Source organism: Protopterus annectens, chromosome 1.part0, assembly GCF_019279795.1.
Source record: "Protopterus annectens isolate FY-2018-M chromosome 1.part0, PAN1.0, whole genome shotgun sequence".
Lineage (NCBI taxonomy): Eukaryota > Metazoa > Chordata > Ceratodontiformes > Protopteridae > Protopterus > Protopterus annectens.
The window spans coordinates 1,432,028,555-1,432,046,413 of record NC_056725.1 but is presented as its reverse complement, the minus strand read 5'-3'; the positions used below and the strand labels follow the sequence as shown (position 1 = coordinate 1,432,046,413).

The following is a 17,859-nucleotide window of genomic DNA, read 5'->3' as shown; positions in this document are numbered from 1 at the left end:
CATTTCTAAAGTGGATAGGCCATTGCATTCATGTCTGCTATAAGCACCATGGAAAACCTACCCCATAGGGGATAAGACCTCATTCCACCAGGGCTGCATCTACCTCTACAGCCTTTCTCAGATGTGTCCCTACCAGGGACATCCTAAAAGCTGCTACCTGGAGTTCTCTACATACCTTCACCAAGCATTACCACTTGCCCATTTTTTCTAAATGCAGAGCATTGCCTCCTCCCTTCCTTAGCTTTGGGAATCTACCCAAATGTGATGACTGCAACAGTGAAACACGAAGAATATAGTACAGGTGTGTACACTTACCATAAATGTAGATGTTCGAGTGTATTCACTGTTGCAGTCCTGGTTACTGTCCCTCCAGCCCTATTCTATTGACTATACCTCTATTCTTGTTTACTATGCTTAAAGCTTTCTGGTGCATTTGCTTTTTGTTGGAGGTGTAACCTTGTATATAATTGTTTCCCATTATTTGGGCACCTGACATCTGGGGCAAGAAAAACTGATGTAATGGCGTTGGCTGCATGCTTTATACCCCTGACTACCTGATGTCATGGAAGATGAGACAACAACCGACGCAGGACCCAAGACTTTGATAATCAGGCCGACTGAGGGGCTACCTGCAAGCAGATAACCCAAATGTGATGACTGCAAAAGTGAATACACCCGGACATGTACATTTATGATAAGTGTACACAACTGTACTTTTCTTAGCCAAGTGCATTCCATCAGGGAATGGAAGGGAGTTAAAGGGGTCATGTCCTTCCTGTGACGGGGGTACCACCTGTACACCTTCTCTTGCATTCCGTCTTATTCCACACTTAAATTCTTGCTGGAAAAAAGGCTTGATCCTGAACTTTTTTTGCTTTATTACATTAACCCTGTCACTGGTGTCGCTCATCCCTCTCTAGTATAGATAACAAACAGGCAGGGTAGTTCGTTTATATGCTTTATTACATAGAAACATATTATGGTGGATAGCAGCATGGGTGAATAGCAGCATTACAAAATATAAATAAACTGATTAACAGACAGACTACAAAGACGTACATGCTTACATCTCAACAGCTTACTACAAAGTGGCAGTCAGGTGCGCACATGCTCAGTATATATACACTTGTGCAAGCCCCTAGAAAGCTTCTTAAACCTGTACACACACATTGATCTACAACTGGCATCCTGGTGCCTTCTCTGATGAATTGAGTGTGATGGAGCTGCTGCATACACCCAGTGAGTTGTACTTTATTTTGCATACTCCTCAACTGCCACTTGCAGCACAGGCTGTACATGGAAGATCAGAGTGCATTACTATAACCATGTCCTTCATTGCTTGAAAGTCTGACTACATAATTTGTCAAGCCTGTTAACCAAGGGCACCATTAGCTGTTGACTTCCCATCCTGTTTGTCTATTCATAAGTCTAGGTCACAGTTTCATCCTGGGTCATAGTCATGGTCTTATTGTTCTGTGAATTGGACATGGCCTTGGGAAAAATATGGTGTCATGTTAGTTCTGTGATAGTACAAGAAACATCCATTGCCTTGATGACCTTCGAAAGAAGTCCACCAGGTTTAGTTGGCATGACCTTCCCTTGACAGAGCCATACTGGATTGGGTTCAGTATCTGAAGATTGTTTGTGTCTTTGTTCATCGTTTCCATCATGATTCTTTCCATGGCTTTGCATAATTAGGCTAGTCAGATTAATAGTTTGTAGTTTCTTGGGTTGGTTGATGGTCAACTCCTGTGAAGCGAGATGACTGTTGCAGTCCTCCATTTTTGTGGTGCAAAGCCTGTTTTGAGGCTGTAGTTGAAAAGTGACACAAATGGTCCTGATAGATCATGTTTCAAGCTGTTTAGGAGGCATTCACGAATATTGTCTGGACCTATTGAGCCTTTTTTGGCCTTTGCAAGTGCCGCAAAGACCAGCTCACTGTTAATAGTTTGGGGGGTCATGTTAGTAGGTATTTCATGAGGAGTAGCAGGTGGTAGTAGGGGGTGAAGTCTGAGCTGAATTTGTCAGCCTGCAAATTTGCTATTTTACACTTCTCAGTGAAGGTGGTACCATTGGGTGCCAGTTCGGCACACTGGTGTCATAGCTGTAGAAGGTCTTGTGGATGTTCTTTGTGTTTCACTGTTGCAGTCATTACATTTGGGTTATCCTGCTGGCAGGTTGCCCCAGTTGGCCTGGGTCCTGCGTCAGTTGCTGTCACCTCTTCCCTGATGTCAGGTCGTCAGGGGTATAAAAGATGCAGCCGACGCCATTTTATTTAGTCGTTCTTGCCGCGCGATGTCGGTCGGCCGATTCCTGAGATTTTCGTGTTTGAGTTTCAGATCCGAAGTCTTAATTAAAAGCTAAGTACCCTGTTGGGAAAACTTTTTCGCTCTTATCAGGAGGGGGATGGGAACCCCTGATCAAGGTAATTAAGTCTTTGGCCATTTTGAGCATCTGTTTTTTGGGCATTGAAGGCCTGTCCTTGTGGCTGGTGAACTTGTTTCTTTGCTTTTAAAGGTGTTTTAGCCTTTGTCTTTGAAGTCGATTTAATATATAATTGTTTGGGTCTGAATACACCCTCAGAAGCCAATGCCTGCTCAGCGGCTCCGGACCCATCTGAGGGAATTATCTCCGAGGCTCCATTACCTTGAGTTTCCAGCGGCCTGGCCACCTCCATGTGGGAGTCAGTAGCAGCCTGCGACTCTAAAGTAGCGGGCATCAGGGTCTGCGAAAGCGCCTCACTGAGGACCGGCGAACCGGCGGCTTGCTTAGGAGAAGCTTCGTTGTCGGTTTTGGGCCTCGGTTGCCTGTCTTTTTATTTTCGTTTTTTGTGAACTCCAGTAGTCGGATGGCTATCCAGTGACATTGTATAATTAAATCTTCGCTCAAAATAGCTTAATGCAAAATCGTTAAACCAAGAAGTAATGCCAAAACCAAAGACTGAGTTCCACAATTAGAATCCACACGACCAGGAGCAACCAGGTTTCACATTAACGCCTTTATTTCACAACATATATTCAACGCGTTTTCGTCTTAAAACCAAGGACTTCTTCAGACAAATTAAAACGAATTCATTTGATTTAAATACATACATCTTGTTAAAACAATTATCCAACCTCCAATAAAAACATTTCTTTGAGGTTTGAATAAACTAATCATTTTGTACTTCTCATTAATATTCATGACTTCATTCCACATTAATCATCCCCCTAAACCCTATCTCATTAGCATTACTGCCTTATTCAAAAGTGTTTGAGTGTTTTTTTATTTTTCCAAAGTGTCAAGTGCTTTATTTCCTAACCATCTTTTGCTTCATTTGTTAGTTATTATTTAAAAACTATGTGTAAATGTACATCTGTTTATATATAAATACCTTCCAAATATATAAATATATAAAAAAAATAAATAAATATATATAAATAAATATTAAAAGTCGTAACACTTAATAAAATTCATATTTAATAATTTATTAAGATTTATTAAAAATTAAAACCAATTAATCCTGTTTTTGTGGACAAGGAATAGTAAATATCAAAAATAAATAAATATATAGGAGTTTTACAATTAACAAAGTATGCTTTTTTACCATGTATGTTTTAGTATATAAATGGAGTATATACGCCCTCTAGTGTCAATATATTAAATATGTCTATTTATATTATTTTATTTATATTTTATTGGCTCTCAATTTGATTAGTGGGGTAATAGTCAAGAATTCATTCATACCAGGTTTGATATTTGCATCCAGGTTGACTTGCCACCAAAGTTCCTTACTTTCTAAAATTCCCTCCCACAAGCCACCTCTTATGTTGGGTTTAATTTGATCCAACACAAAAAATTCAAACTTGTACTCTGTGCAAATTGTGGTATGTTTGTAAAGTGCATTGGTGTGCTTACCTCTGGAAATGTCATATATATGCTCGTATATCCTTCTCTTTAAATACCTTTCTGTTTTTCCCACATAGAAGGACTGACATTTTTGGCAAATAACCAGGTAAAACACTCCCTTACTTTCACAATTATAGTAACCACTACTTTTCAGCCATCTCTTTCTACTCTCCACATATACCTCTCCTTTATTGACAATGTAAGGACATTGCTGACACCTGCCACATTTGTATGTACCTATTTTTTCCCCCTATCTTTGTTTTTACCTTTATTTATAAATTGAAAATTCTTTTCCAATATATTTCTTATGTTCCGGGAATTTTTGTAAACTATTTTTGACTGTATATTATTTATTTCATCTATATCTATAAGATAGGAGAATTTCTCCCATTCTTTATTCAAAAATTCCTTCATTTTTTGGTTAGAGACATTATATTCTACTACTAGACTTCTTTTATATACATCCTGGTCCAGATTTTTCTTTTTTATATCCATACTTGGAATGGTTTCACCCACTTGCCTCGGTTGCCTGTCTTTTTCTTTTCGTTTTTTGTGAACTTTGGTAGTCGGATGGCTATCCAATGACATTGTATAATTAAATCTTCGCTCAAAATAGCTTAATGCAAAATCGTACCGATGCTTAACAGTGCGTTGGTTAAATCTAGCAGAAAACCGACAACTAGCAACATCGTGGTCAGGGCCTGGGCAAGGAATACAATAAGAATGAAAGTCCTTATGAAGTATTTGCTTCCCACAAGAAATACAATTATTAACTTTTTCTGACATCGGTCTGGAGCAAGAAAAAAGTTTCCCCAACGGGATACTTATCTTTTAATTAAGACTTCGGATCTGAAACTCAAACACGAAAATCTCAGGAGTCGGCCGACCGGCACTTGCGAACTGCTTCTGCTTCGGGCACCGCGCAGCAAGAAAAACTAAATAAAATGGCGTTGGCTGCATCTTTTATACCCCTGACGACCTGACATCAGGGAAGAGGCGACAGCAACCGACACAGGACCCAAGACTTTGGAATTCAGGCCAACTGAGGGCAACCTGCCAGCAGGATAACCCAAATGTAATGACTGCAACAGTGAATACACTCAAACATCTACATTTATGGTAAGTGTACACAACTGTACTTTGCCTTTAGCCTGTGCAGCTCTCTTGACCTCATAATTGGCCTTGTTAGACTTAATTAGTTCTCTTAATTTGCTGTTTAGAGAGCTGTTTTAATTATGGGAGTTTCTCTTCCTGATTTTAGCCATGCCTTATTTCCTTTTGTTGTATACCCTATTGATGTTAGTATTCTAGCAGTGTCATTTGTTTTTAAAGTTTTTTTTGGGCTTACGAATAGTAGGTACAGTAGCCTCTGTGCCACTATTTACATGATTGTACAAGGTCTCTCTGAACAATTCCACATAGGTTGCTGTGAATTCTGGGTTGGGCAGGTCATTGAATTTTGATTTGGAATAGGTCCTAACTGTTATTACAGGATTTGCTGGGATTACAGAGTTGATTTTTATTTCAAAGGAGACTCCTTTGTAGTCCGACCTCACTAATATGGACATGACATGGGGTGGTGTCAGTGCTCTTCCAATGGTGAATACTTGGTCCATTATGTTTGAACCTTTGGTAGGTGTGCACACTGTCTGGTTAAAGGTATTTGTGTTAAGTCCAGGAATTGTGCCTGTATGAGGCAGTGTATGTTTCCTAGTCTATACAAGGGTAGTTAGTCTCCATTGAATAAGGTATTTTATTTAGTGGTGAGTGTTTCCAGTAAGAGTAAGTATGAACTGTGGGAATCTAGGGACATAAAGGAGACCTATAACTTGGTAGGATATGTTGTGGTGCTTTGCATGTGGATAAATTCCAGAGCATTATCCTGTTAAACCAACCTAGAGTTATGCTTGTTGTTAATATAGATTGAGACTCCTCCACATTTTGTCCCTGTCTCTGCAGCTAATGGTCTTAATGTGTTTACGGCTCTGAAGCATTGCACTATCAGAGTATTTTCTGTGGATTTAAAACATATCGCAGTAACAGCACCGATGTCTGTATCCTCCAGAGTGAGGGGGGCTTTTAGGGTGTAGTGTTTCTTTCTTAGGCTCCTAGCATTGAGAAACAACACCTTTAGGCTTGTTTGGGTTGTATTTGCTATGTCAGTGGGTTTGTCAATTTGGCATTGCTAAAAAAAAGGCCCTAAGGGGGGTGGATAACGTTTAGTCCATGTTCAGAAGCCTAGGGGGAGACGGGTGCAGTCCATACTATGCAAATCATTGTTAACCATGTCCTCCCATGCTGACAGATATTGAATCCCCTGGAAAGACACCAGAAACTAAGCCAATTATTGAAGCCCTTCGTCTTTTATTCATACTGTGGCATCATCCTTGGTGAAGTTAAAATGCTGCTCAGTGCAAGGCACATTCCTGCCCAAGACACATTCAGAGAAATTAACAATATCTCTCTTCATATAGTCTAGGGCATTAACATCCCAGGTCATTAAACGTCCACATGGACTATGATAGAGTCAGTCTGGTACCTGTGGTGCAGTGATTTGAGTGCATGCTTAAGTTGGCAGATCCTGCCCCAGATAAGTAGCTAGCTAGCCTTTGTCTTCTTTCTCATTTTGGTAAGTGTTGACTCTGTGTTGTACAATGCAGTCCCCTTTGACAGTGTGTGTGTGTGTGTTCCTTTCTTTTTTTCCGGGGAGTCCCAACACAAGAACTCCACTCCACTAATATGCGGCAGTTTTTTTTTTTGGCTGCTGGGCTGGGCCCGAAGGCAAACACAACAACGAAGGACGCCCATTCTTGCGTCGGTCACACAGTAGACGCTTTAACTGAGAATCTTGACAGTAGTCCTTGATAATGTGTTTGCTTGAATTATGGACTTTGTTCTTGGAGCTCCACTGGGTGTAGGCATATGTGTGGTGTTTGGTATTGAGATTGCTGATGATGGAAGTTGCCATTTATTGGCTTAGAAGGTCTTTGAGGTTTAGAAAGATTGCTTTTTTATGCCTCACCATAGGATTGTGTGTGTGTGTGTGTGTGTGTGTGTGTGTGTGTGTGTGTGTGCGTGTGCGCGGTGAATGTAGTGGGTGGGTTCTTGAAAACCTTTGTATGTGAGGTTTTTGCCTCCAGTGAAGTTGTTTTTTGTATTTCTTGTGTGCTGTGTTTGTTTCTTTAAGGGTTAAATGGTTGTCTGTGAAAATGAGACAATTTCTATTGTTTCAGGATGCCCATATCTACCAGTGTGGCTACAGAGACATGTGGAAGTTACCATATCCATGTTGTCTGAACCTGTATTTGGGTGGACTGCTGTAGGTTGTGAACAGGCTTATGCAGAGTTCTCCTTGGGTGATCTCTGGGGTTTGGCCATAGAATAGGTTAGATTGTGCTAAAATTTGATAGCAGTGCTGTTTAATGTGCAGACTAGATGCTGTAAGCTTGTTTCCGCACAGTGGCTTTGTTTTAGCCACTCTGAGTTACAGGTTTCAGTTCTAACTGGAGTTTTATAGATACAGTTTACTGTCTGTGCGTTTGTGTCACTACAGAGCACTGCTAACCTCTCGATGTAAAACCATCAAGAAAGATTGCAAGTGTAATGCTACAACAAAACATCTTAAACTACATTGACATGGTAGTTTCACATATTTGGGGACCTTTAGAGTTATTTGAAGGCGAAATCAACAAATAAAGCAAAAATAAAACAGTAGTACTCCTAACAGTCGACTGAAGAGCAAAACAGTAAAATAAATCTCTTGTCTGCCAAGGATGGAGCAATATTAACTCAGGACCTCCTCAGAGAGTGGTGAGGGTGCCAAGCAGATGGGAGCTCTGGGAAATCGAGCAGGAGACATTTGGTAGTAAGGGAGATTTACTCAAGTCAAATATTGGTTTGCTGAGTGGGTACTTAGTATTATGGATATATGGAAAACAGTTGCGGGGAAAGTACTTAAATAGGTTACACAGCAGACGATAACAATGAGAGAAGGGAGGATGGGACTTTGGAGGTCAGATTATCATAATGGGCAGAAGCCAGAAACACATCCTTTTAAAACTGCAACAAGAAAAGGGTGGGAGGGTTAGGAAAAAAATAAAAACTGGAACTGCCTGGGCCTATGGTAAGAATTTCAGAAACGTTTAGCTTAGTGTTTTAATGTGGGATGGGGCAGACTTGGAGAACAGGGGAAAAACAGTCATAAGTTAAAGAGAAAGGCACTGGAAGGCAGTTGTAAGCAGGTATATAGATTGATGAGCTGGAAACCGGAATTAGTTTACTTCGTCGCTTATTTATTTTTTCATTGACTTTTCATCATTATAGACCATAATATGAAGCCTTGTTATTTGGGTTGTAGTTGGGGCTTAAGCACTGTCACAGAACCCACATTTGGTTTGTAGTATTTTCAAAACATTTGTTTTCACATCATAAATTAGTGAGCATAAAATGTGGGCTTTGGTGTAGTGGAATTTGATTGAGCCAGCTATGTTGCTGGTTTCCTTTTTTTTTTTAAATGCAGTTCTGTCTTACACTGCCCATTTCCTAACTGTTAATTTGTAGAATATAAAAATCAAAAAAAATAAATAAATACGGTAATTTATATTTTTGACCTAAAAGTATCTAAGCTGATAACCAGTTTCTTTAGTTGGCAGTTTTGACTTTTTCAACATTTTAGCTTGTCGTTAGTAGTGAGATTGTTTGTGGATGTCATATTCATATTTTTAGCATTTCATGATTTTTCTGTTCTTTCTACAGAATGAAATGGTTAAAGAACTTGATGGTCATGTTCTGAAGTGTGTAAAAGATCAAAATGGGAATCACGTAGTGCAGAAGTGCATAGAGTGTGTACAGCCTCAGTCGCTTCAGTTCATTATCGATGCATTTAAGGGACAGGTAATGATGACTCTTTAATAGCTTACTTGATTAAGTTAGTCGTTTATGTTTTTCTCACATGTAATTGTCACTTATTTCCAGAAAATTTACTCATCGGTGCCAGCTTCTCAGCGTAGCTTATTTGTGCATGATAACAGTGACTCCAGTTTGCTCAAAGTTGTTGGTCACTGGTAGTCAGCCAGTGGAGGATTGTTGTATGCCAGGTACTGGTTTCCTTGAAAAGAAGTAAATTGGGAAAGAAGATAGGCACTTGACTTCCCCTGAGGTTTTTTGCATTTAGCTAGGTAAATTGGTGATGACTACGTTGATTTTCTTTGAAGACTTTACTTTTATTTGCAAAACCCAGCGTACTACTGCAAAAGTAGCTAAATTTGCCCACTTATTTTTCATTTCCTGTTATTCCATTTGGGATTCTGTTTTATACTCTAGGTTTATGAAGAAATGTTTTGTACCCTGCTAGCTAATTAATTTCATAACAATTTTTTTTCTGGTTTTGGCAGGTTGTTCTTTAATTAAAATGTAGGCATAATGACCTTTTTTTTAGTCTTAAGCTGTATTCTGTGTAAGAATGTCACTTCACAGTGTGCTTTAGGTGCTAGGTGGTAGAAATTTCTGCTGCTTATATAATGTGCATTCTAATAAATGTTTTGTAAGAAATTTCTGTTGATTATACCATGTGGGTTGTAATAAATGTTTTGCAAATGGTAAAAAACAAATTATTTGTATTCCTTTTGGATGTATTCTGTTTAATTTTCATGTCTGGTTCTTATTTAATTTCTTAATTGTTTAAAGTTGGTGGCTGTTTGCTTTTTAAAACAGCTTTATTAACTCACTCGCATGAGTTTACAAACATTAATATAAAACAAAACAAATTCTAGTGATAGCTTCTGTTGTTACTGGCATGCAGTATGCATGTATATTTTCTTTTTAAAAAATTTCTTTCATAGGCAAGTAGTACTAGGTTAGCTGCCTTTTGGGCCTTTTTCAACCTAGCCAGTTTCTCTTTCAGTGCTTGAGTTAACCTATCCCATTTGGTATTAGATTGGTCTTACAGGTTCATAGGTGTTTACTAGGCTAATGACCACAAGGGTCTTTTTAAGCCTAGCCATGCATCCCACATCTCTGACAAGTTCTGATACCCTTGGTAAGTGTAAGCATGGGCCTGGGAGATGAACCATTTACAGGTTACCTGTTTGCATCAGAGACATAGGTGCCAAACCAGGGATGAATTTCCACTTTCCCATCCAATTGTCCAAGTTGCACTTGAATTGGATTAGGTAGGAACTCTGCTTCACATGGATGGGGTGCCTGTTCCAAAGACAGGGTAGTCTTTGGGTTACATACCTCTCTCTCTCCAGCAGGCCCTATTTATATCACAGGCAAGGTTTAAATCCCAAGGTCAGTAATTTTATATTACCGCTATTGAGAATAACTGGGATCATACCATAGTTAATTTGAGTGGGCTTTTGTGTGGAATAAAGTATTTAGGAGCTACCTCTGTCCGTTTGTAATACAGGAGGCAGCCGTGGGATAAATTGTATGTTACCCATCCATAAAACCAAGTTGCACTTGAATGTGGACATGGTTAAACATGTTTTATGTGGATGGGGAGTCTGCTCTAGAGCAGTGGTATCCTCTGTGAGATACACCTGTCCTTCCAAACTGGTTACCAGTTTGCAGATGTTCTTCGTGTTTCACTGTTGCAGTCATCACATTTGGGTTATCTGCCTGCAGGTAGCCCTCAGCCGGCCTGAATACCAGAGTCTCCGATTTCTGCATCAGATGTTGTCGCCTCTTCCATGATGTCAGGTCGTCAGGGGTATAAAACATGCAGCCCACGCCATTACATCAGTCTTTCTTGCCGTGCGGTGCCTGAAGCAGAACGAGTTTGCAAGTGTCGGCTGGCCTTCTCCTGAAATTTACGTTTTCGAGTTTCAGACCCGAAGTCTTCAAAAAAGATAAGTACCCTGTTGGGGATCCTTTTTTCTTGCTCTAACCAATGTCAGAAAAAAATTAATTGTCTTGCCTGTGGAAAGCAAATACCTCATTAGAGATTTTCATTCTTACTGCGTCACCTGTTTAGCCCCAGACCATGACGTCACTCACTGTCAGTTTTGAGACTTGTTAAACGCCCGAACTAATCGTCGTCAGGCTATTTTTGTAGCCAAATACTTTTGTTCTCTATCTCCGTACTCCGAAATGGCTTTGTTAAGCCATCCAACTACCGATCTTCCTAAAAAACGTAAGAATAAAGAGAGAGAGACCGCATAGGTCCAAAACTGCCAACGACACTTCCGTTAAGCTAGTCGCCAGTCTGCTGGTACTCAGTGAGGTGCTTTCACAGCCCCTGATACCTGCTACTACAGATTTGCAAGCCTCTACTGAGACCCATTTGGAGTCTGGTATGCCACAAGATGCTACTTCGACTATGGAAGCTGCGGATGTTCTTTGTGTTTCACTGTTGCAGTCATTACATTTGGGTAATCTGCTAGCAGGTTGCCCTCAATTGGCCTGATTAACAAAGTCTTGGGTCCTGCATTGGTTGCTGTCCCTTCTTCCATGATCTCAGGTCGTCAGGGGTATAAAACATGCAGCCGACGCCATTACATCTGTCTTTCTTGCCGTGTGGTGCCCGAAGCAGAAGCAGTTCGCAAGTGCCGGTCAGCCAACTCCTGAAATTTTCGTTTTCGAGTTTCAGAACCGAAGTTTTCAACTTAAAGCTAAGGACCTCGTTGGGGAAACTTTTTCTTGCTCCTTACCAATGTCAGTAAAAGTTAATAATTGCATTACTTGTGGGAAGCAAATACCTCATAAAGATTTTCATTTGTACTGTATTCCTTGCCTAGGACCTGACCACAACGTACCTTGCTGTCGGTTTTGTGCTTTATTTAATCAGCGCACTATCCGTCGTCAGTACATTTTTGCCTCTAAATATTTTGGTTCTCAGTTTAATTATCCAGAAATGATGTCATTTAGCCATCCGACTACCGGAATTCTGAAAAAATGCAAAGAAAAAGACAGAGACAGGCCGTTGAGGTCCAAAACTGCCGACAGTGCTTCTCCTAAGCCAGTCGCCAGTTTGCCGGTACTCAGTGAGGTGCTTTTGCAGCCCCTGATACCCACTACTTCTGACTCACAGGCCTCTACTGAGACCCATTCGGAGTCCGGTATGCCGTGAGATCTTCACCTGTGGAACCTGCGGATTTCTTTACCTTGGCTGGGTCCGGAGCCACTGTGCAGGCACCGGCTTCTGAGGGTGTTTTCAGGCCTACAGACTTGCATATTAAGCCGACTCCACCTTCTATTCTAAGGCCTAAATCTCGATCCATGTCTAAAAAAAACAATGCCCAGGCCACATGTTCAGGCCCCTATGCCTAAAAAACAAATGATCAAAATGGCTGAACTTATTACTCTGATCAGGGGTAGTCAACCCCCCTTCTAAGAGGCCTAGGACTGAGCTTGACTATGAATCTTCTGATTGGGACTCTGTTTCTTCTAATTCTTCCAATGACCTGAATTTGTCCATGCCTACTTATGACGATTCCATTCCCTCTGCTTCCCCCCGAGGACTTTTCTTTTGGGGAAACTTTACATACCTTAAGGGAGCATTTCCACTGGGAAAGTCAGGAATTTTCTGAATCTAAAAAGAGGCTTAGGGATTTCCTCCTTCTACTTCAGCATAGGTCTTTGGCTATACCTCCTGTACTAGACATTGTTGATGATGTTTTCTCAGAATCCAGCATGACCCCTGATTCCCTGCCTCCGGCTCCTAGTAAGCCAGACAGATATTACAGGGTTCCTGACTCCCACAAGCGTTGCAGATCCAGAAACCATTTCTCAGGGGCCCAAAGGCATTAAGGCTTCTACTGCTAAAAATCCTACCCCTTCTGATAGAGACTCCAGGGCGTTGGATAGATGGGGTAAAAAGGTTTATACTTTTGCAACCTTGGCAGTCAGGGCTTGAAACTGCCAATTTCATATACAAAAATATCAACAGCATATTATTGGACTGCTTAAACAAAAAAAAATGATGTTGATTTCTGACAGTGTGAAAAATAAAGATTTACAGGATTTATTGCATTCTGCTGAACAAGTTGGAAAACATACTTTGCAATGTGGTGTTGATTCTTTAGAGGCCTCTTCCAGGGCTGCAGTTACTGGGTCTGTGCTTAGACGGCATGCTTGGCTTAAGGAGCAATCTCTGCCTGATCATGTTAAAGCAAAATTGTTGGATGCTCCTTTAAATCAGGACTGCCCATTTGGCAATAAGGCTGAAGAGATTCTAAAACAGATGGAAGATAAAGCTAAATCTATGCAAACTGTAAAAGATTTCTTACAAGTGCAACCTCCAAGATTTAGTAGGCACTGGCCTACTAAGAATTGGTCCTTTCCAGCTCCACTCAAGCCAAACCCAGACACACCAAAAGCACCAGGTTTCAGTCCCAAGGGACTCTCAGATCTAAGCAATGGGGGGCATCCACTTCCAAATCTGGAAATAACAAGACATCCCCTATGGTAAACAGTCTCAATGACTTTCCTTTAAAATTGCCAAGCACTTGCCTTTCAGTCGCCCCTTTGGGGGGAAAGATTGCTCTTCAAGCAAAAAACTGGGAACTCATAACCCAGGACAAATGGGTTTTAAATATAATGTCCCAGGGATACAGATTTCATTTCCACAAGTTGCCAACACCCAAATTAGTGGGCAGAGGCTCAAAAACAAGTACTTTCCCTCTTAAACATGGGGGCTATTCAACCGGTACCAGAAGAGGAAAGAAAAGGAACAAGGTTTCTATTCCAGGCTTTTCCTGATACCCAGAAAAGACAAATCTTGGCGTCCAATTCTAGACCTGTCTACTCTGAACACCTTTCTGGACATTCCAAAATTCAAGATGCTGGCTCTTCACCAGTTACTTCCTATGCTAGGCAAAGATGCCTGGTTGGCAACTCTAGATTTAAAAGAAGCTTACCTGCATATCCCAATCAGGGAATCTTGCAGAAGATACCTACGCTTCAAAGCAGGCTATTTGCATCATCAGTTCTATGCACTGCCCTTTGGCTTGTCAACTGCGCCCAGGGTATTCACAGAGTGCCTGGCTCCAGTAATTGCATTTTGCAGGCGAAGAAATATTCAGATATATCCATAGCTGGACGATTGTCTAATTCAGGCAGAAAACCAGGCCATACTTATAAATCATCTGGCATTTGTGGAAAGAGTTCTAACTTGTCTAGGGTACACCATAAACGAAAATAAATCACAACTGGTACCCTCTCAACAGATTACATTCCTGGGTGCAAGCTTGAATACAACTGCCCAGATGGCTTTCCTCACACCAGAAAAGCAAATTCATTTGGTAACTTACTTCAAACAAGTGGCCACAAAAAGCCTGTTATCTGCAAGACAAGTACTGCAAGCTTTGGGGTTCACAGCCTCCTGCATTCTTCTAATTCCATATGCCAGACTGCATATGAGGAAACTTCAATGGTACTTAAAAAGTCTATGGAGTCAACATTGTCACAGCCTGGAAACAATGATTCCTATCATACCTTGCCTACGCCTGGAGTTCCTATGGTGGGCAGAGGCCCACCACCAAAACAAGGGACTGCCATTCACACTACCCCCTGCCGCCCAAACCCTAACTACAGATGCATCAGACTATGCATGGGGGGCTCACCTGGCAGGGAAGTGCATTCAGGGCAAATTGAACCCAAATCAAATGCACCTACATATCAGTCAAAAAGAAATGTTAGCTGTACAGAATGCTCTGACAGCCTTCAAGGACTACATTAATCTAGGACAGCTAATGGTGAAGACGGACAACACCATGGTTATGTGGTACAAAAACAAACAGGGGGGTACACATTCCTAGCCCCTCTGCAGATTAGCCATGGCATTGTGGAACACGGCCTTGAGCTACCAAGTGCAACTACAAGATCAATTCCTGCCAGGAAAACTGAACACACTGACAGACGGACTAAGCAGAAATCTCATGGACCCACACGAGTGGAAACTGGAACCATGGATTTTCAACGTGTTGACAAGCAAATGGGGGAGCCCAGACATAGATCTATTTGCCTCCCCCCCACAACTACCAGTTGGACAAATTTTGCACAAGGACTCCTCACAAAAAAGCTTGGAAAGTGGATGCTCTGTCATTCAGCTGGAAAACCTGTCAGTCTATGCCTTTCCCCCTCTGCCTCTGCTTTCCAAAGTTCTGCTAAAAGTCAAACAGGAAAACCAAGAATGATTTTGATTGCTCCAGACTGGCCATGCCAACACTGGTACCCACTGCTGCGCAGTGTGGCACAAATTTCTCCATGGCACCTGCCTCAGACACCTTCCTTACTGTCTCAGCAGGAAAATGAAATTCTGCACCCTTATTTCCCAACATTGAACCTTGCAGCTTGGCTAATCACTTAAATTCACCGTTACCATCCCTCAGCAAACCTGTGATGGATGTTATCCTGGAGGCGAGAAGACCTAGTACTAGAAAATCTTATGCTGACAAATGGAACAGATTCTGTGCTTGGAATCAGTCTCAAGGGATGAGCACAGCAGCGCCCAGTTTACCTCAGATTTTACAATACTTAACTGAGATGCTTCACAAGGGCCTGTCTTTTTTCTCCATTAAAATCCATGCTTCAGCCATTTCAGCTCATTATAACACAGAACCTCCCCTCTTCTCTCATTCTCTACTCAAGCAGTACCTCCGAGGGGCCAAAAACTTGAGACTACCCAGGACAGCTCCAACCCCTGCCTGGGACCTTAACTTTGTATTGGAGAAACTCACTCTACCTTCTTTCGAGCCAGCTGCTACTGCAGACTTAAAATTTCTTTTTTGGAAAACAGCCTTCCTTCTAGCAATCACTTCAACTAGAAGGATGTCAGAGTTACAGACCCTTATGGCAGTCGAGCCTTTCATCATCTTTCATGCGGACAGGCTGTCACTCAGGACCAATCCATCCTTCATGCCCAAGGTGGTATCCAGTGTGGCTCTTAATCAGCCCATTCATTTGCCAATTTTCTTTCCCAATCCACAGAACAAAGGGGAACGGATTTTGCATTCATTGGATGTGCACAGGCAACTTAGATTCTACTTGGAAAGCACTAAACCTTGAAGAAAATCGGAACGACTGCTGGTAGCATTTGCTGCAGGGGCAGAGGGGAAGTCTATTTCAAAACAAACCATTTCTAAATGGATAAGCCATTGCATTCATTTCTGCTATAAGCACCATGGAAAACCTATCCCCCAGGGGATCAGATCTCATTCCACCAGGGCTGCATCTACTTCTGCAGCCTTTCTCAGAGGTGTTCCTGCCAGGGATATTTTAGAAGCTGCTACCTGGAGTTCAGTTCATACTTTCACCAAGCATTATCTTTTACCAATTTTCTCTAAATCCAGAGCTGGCTTTGCCACTGCTGTCTTGCAGGGCCTTATAGCTGGTCCTAATGCTGTATAAATCCATCCTCCCAACCATAGCTTTGGGAATCTACCCAAATGCAATGACTGCAACAGTGAAACACAAAGAACATAGTACAGCTGTGTGCACTTACCATAAATGTAGATGTTTGAGTGTATTCACTGTTGCAATCCTGGTTACCCTCCCTCCAGCCCCCTGTTTTTCTCTTACTATACCTCTACTTTATTTTACTATGCTTAAAAGCCTTTTTGGTGTATTTGCTTTTGGCTGGAGGTATATTTTTGCATTTTTAATTTTATTTTGCTCCCCATTAGGGGGGCACCTGGCATCTGGGGCAAGGCAAACTGATGTAATGGCGTTGGCTGCGTGTTTTATACCCCTGATGACCTGACATCATGGAAGAAGGGACAGCAACTGACGCAGGACCCAAGACTTTTTTAATCAGGCTGACTGAGGGCAACCTGCCAGCAGATTACCCAAATGTAATGACTGCAACAGTGAATACACTCGAACATCTACATTTATGGTAAGTGTACACAACTGTACTATGTCTCTACCTTGGATGGGTCCAGAGCCGCTGTGCAGGCACCGGCTACTTGAAGGTGTATTCAGGCCTGTTTTATACCCCTGATGACCTGACATCATGGAAGAAGGGACAGCAACTGACGCAGGACCCAAGACTTTTTTAATCAGGCTGACTGAGGGCAACCTGCCAGCAGATTACCCAAATGTAATGACTGCAACAGTGAATACACTCGAACATCTACATTTATGGTAAGTGTACACAACTGTACTATGTCTCTACCTTGGATGGGTCCAGAGCCGCTGTGCAGGCACCGGCTACTTGAAGGTGTATTCAGGCCTACAGACTTTAATATTAAACCAACGGCATCGTTTCCAACTAGAAGTACCAAATTCTTCAGGCCTAAAACTCACACTATGCCCATATGCCTCAAAAACAAATGCTTAGAATGGCTGAAGACCTTATTACCTTTATTAGGGGAAGCCAGCCTTCCCCCTCTAAGAGAGCTAGAACCCATTTTCTTTCTGATTCTTCTGATCAGGAATCTGATATCTCTCCTCCTTCTGATTACCAGGATTTGCCCTTATCTACTTATGAGGAATCTGATGCAGAGGATTCCATTCCCTCTGCTTCCCCTCCAGAAGATATTTCTTTTGGTGAAACCTTGCATACCCTTAGGGAGCATTTCCGCTGGGAAAGCCAGGACTATTCTGAGTCCAAAAGGAGACTTAGGGAATTCTTACTTCTGCCTCAACACAGGCCTCTAGCTATCCCTCCTGTTCTGGCTATTGTAGATGATGTTTTTTTGAAGTCTAGCCTTACCCCAGACATTTTACCTCCAGCTCCCAGAAAACCTGGCAGGTACTACAGAGTACCCGACTCTCACAAGTTCCTCTTCAAAAATCCTACTGCGGATCCAGAGACCATTTCCCAAGGACCAAAAGGCATTAAGGCTACTGCTGCCAAAAATCCAACCCATTCTGTTAGAGATTCTAGAACCTTAGACAGATGGGGTAAGAAGGTGTACACTTCTGCTACTTTGGCCCTTAGAGCTTTAAATTGCCAGTTTCATATGTTAAAGTATCAGCAGCATATTATGGGACTACTTAAACAGAAAATTATGTTGATTGCTGACT

At 41.6% G+C, this 17,859-nt stretch overlaps 1 protein-coding gene across 7 annotated transcripts in view; it reads left to right on the top strand.

Moving 5' to 3' along the window:
• PUM2 (pumilio RNA binding family member 2) overlaps positions 1-17,859 on the top strand; it is a 4,949,642-nt gene that overhangs the window by 3,373,743 nt on the left and 1,558,040 nt on the right. For all 7 annotated transcript variants that reach the window (XM_044067594.1, XM_044067585.1, XM_044067551.1 and 4 more), the window contains exon 18: positions 8,644-8,781. In XM_044067594.1, coding sequence (XP_043923529.1) covers positions 8,644-8,781 — 138 coding nt within the window. The remainder of the gene's footprint in view (positions 1-8,643; positions 8,782-17,859) is intronic.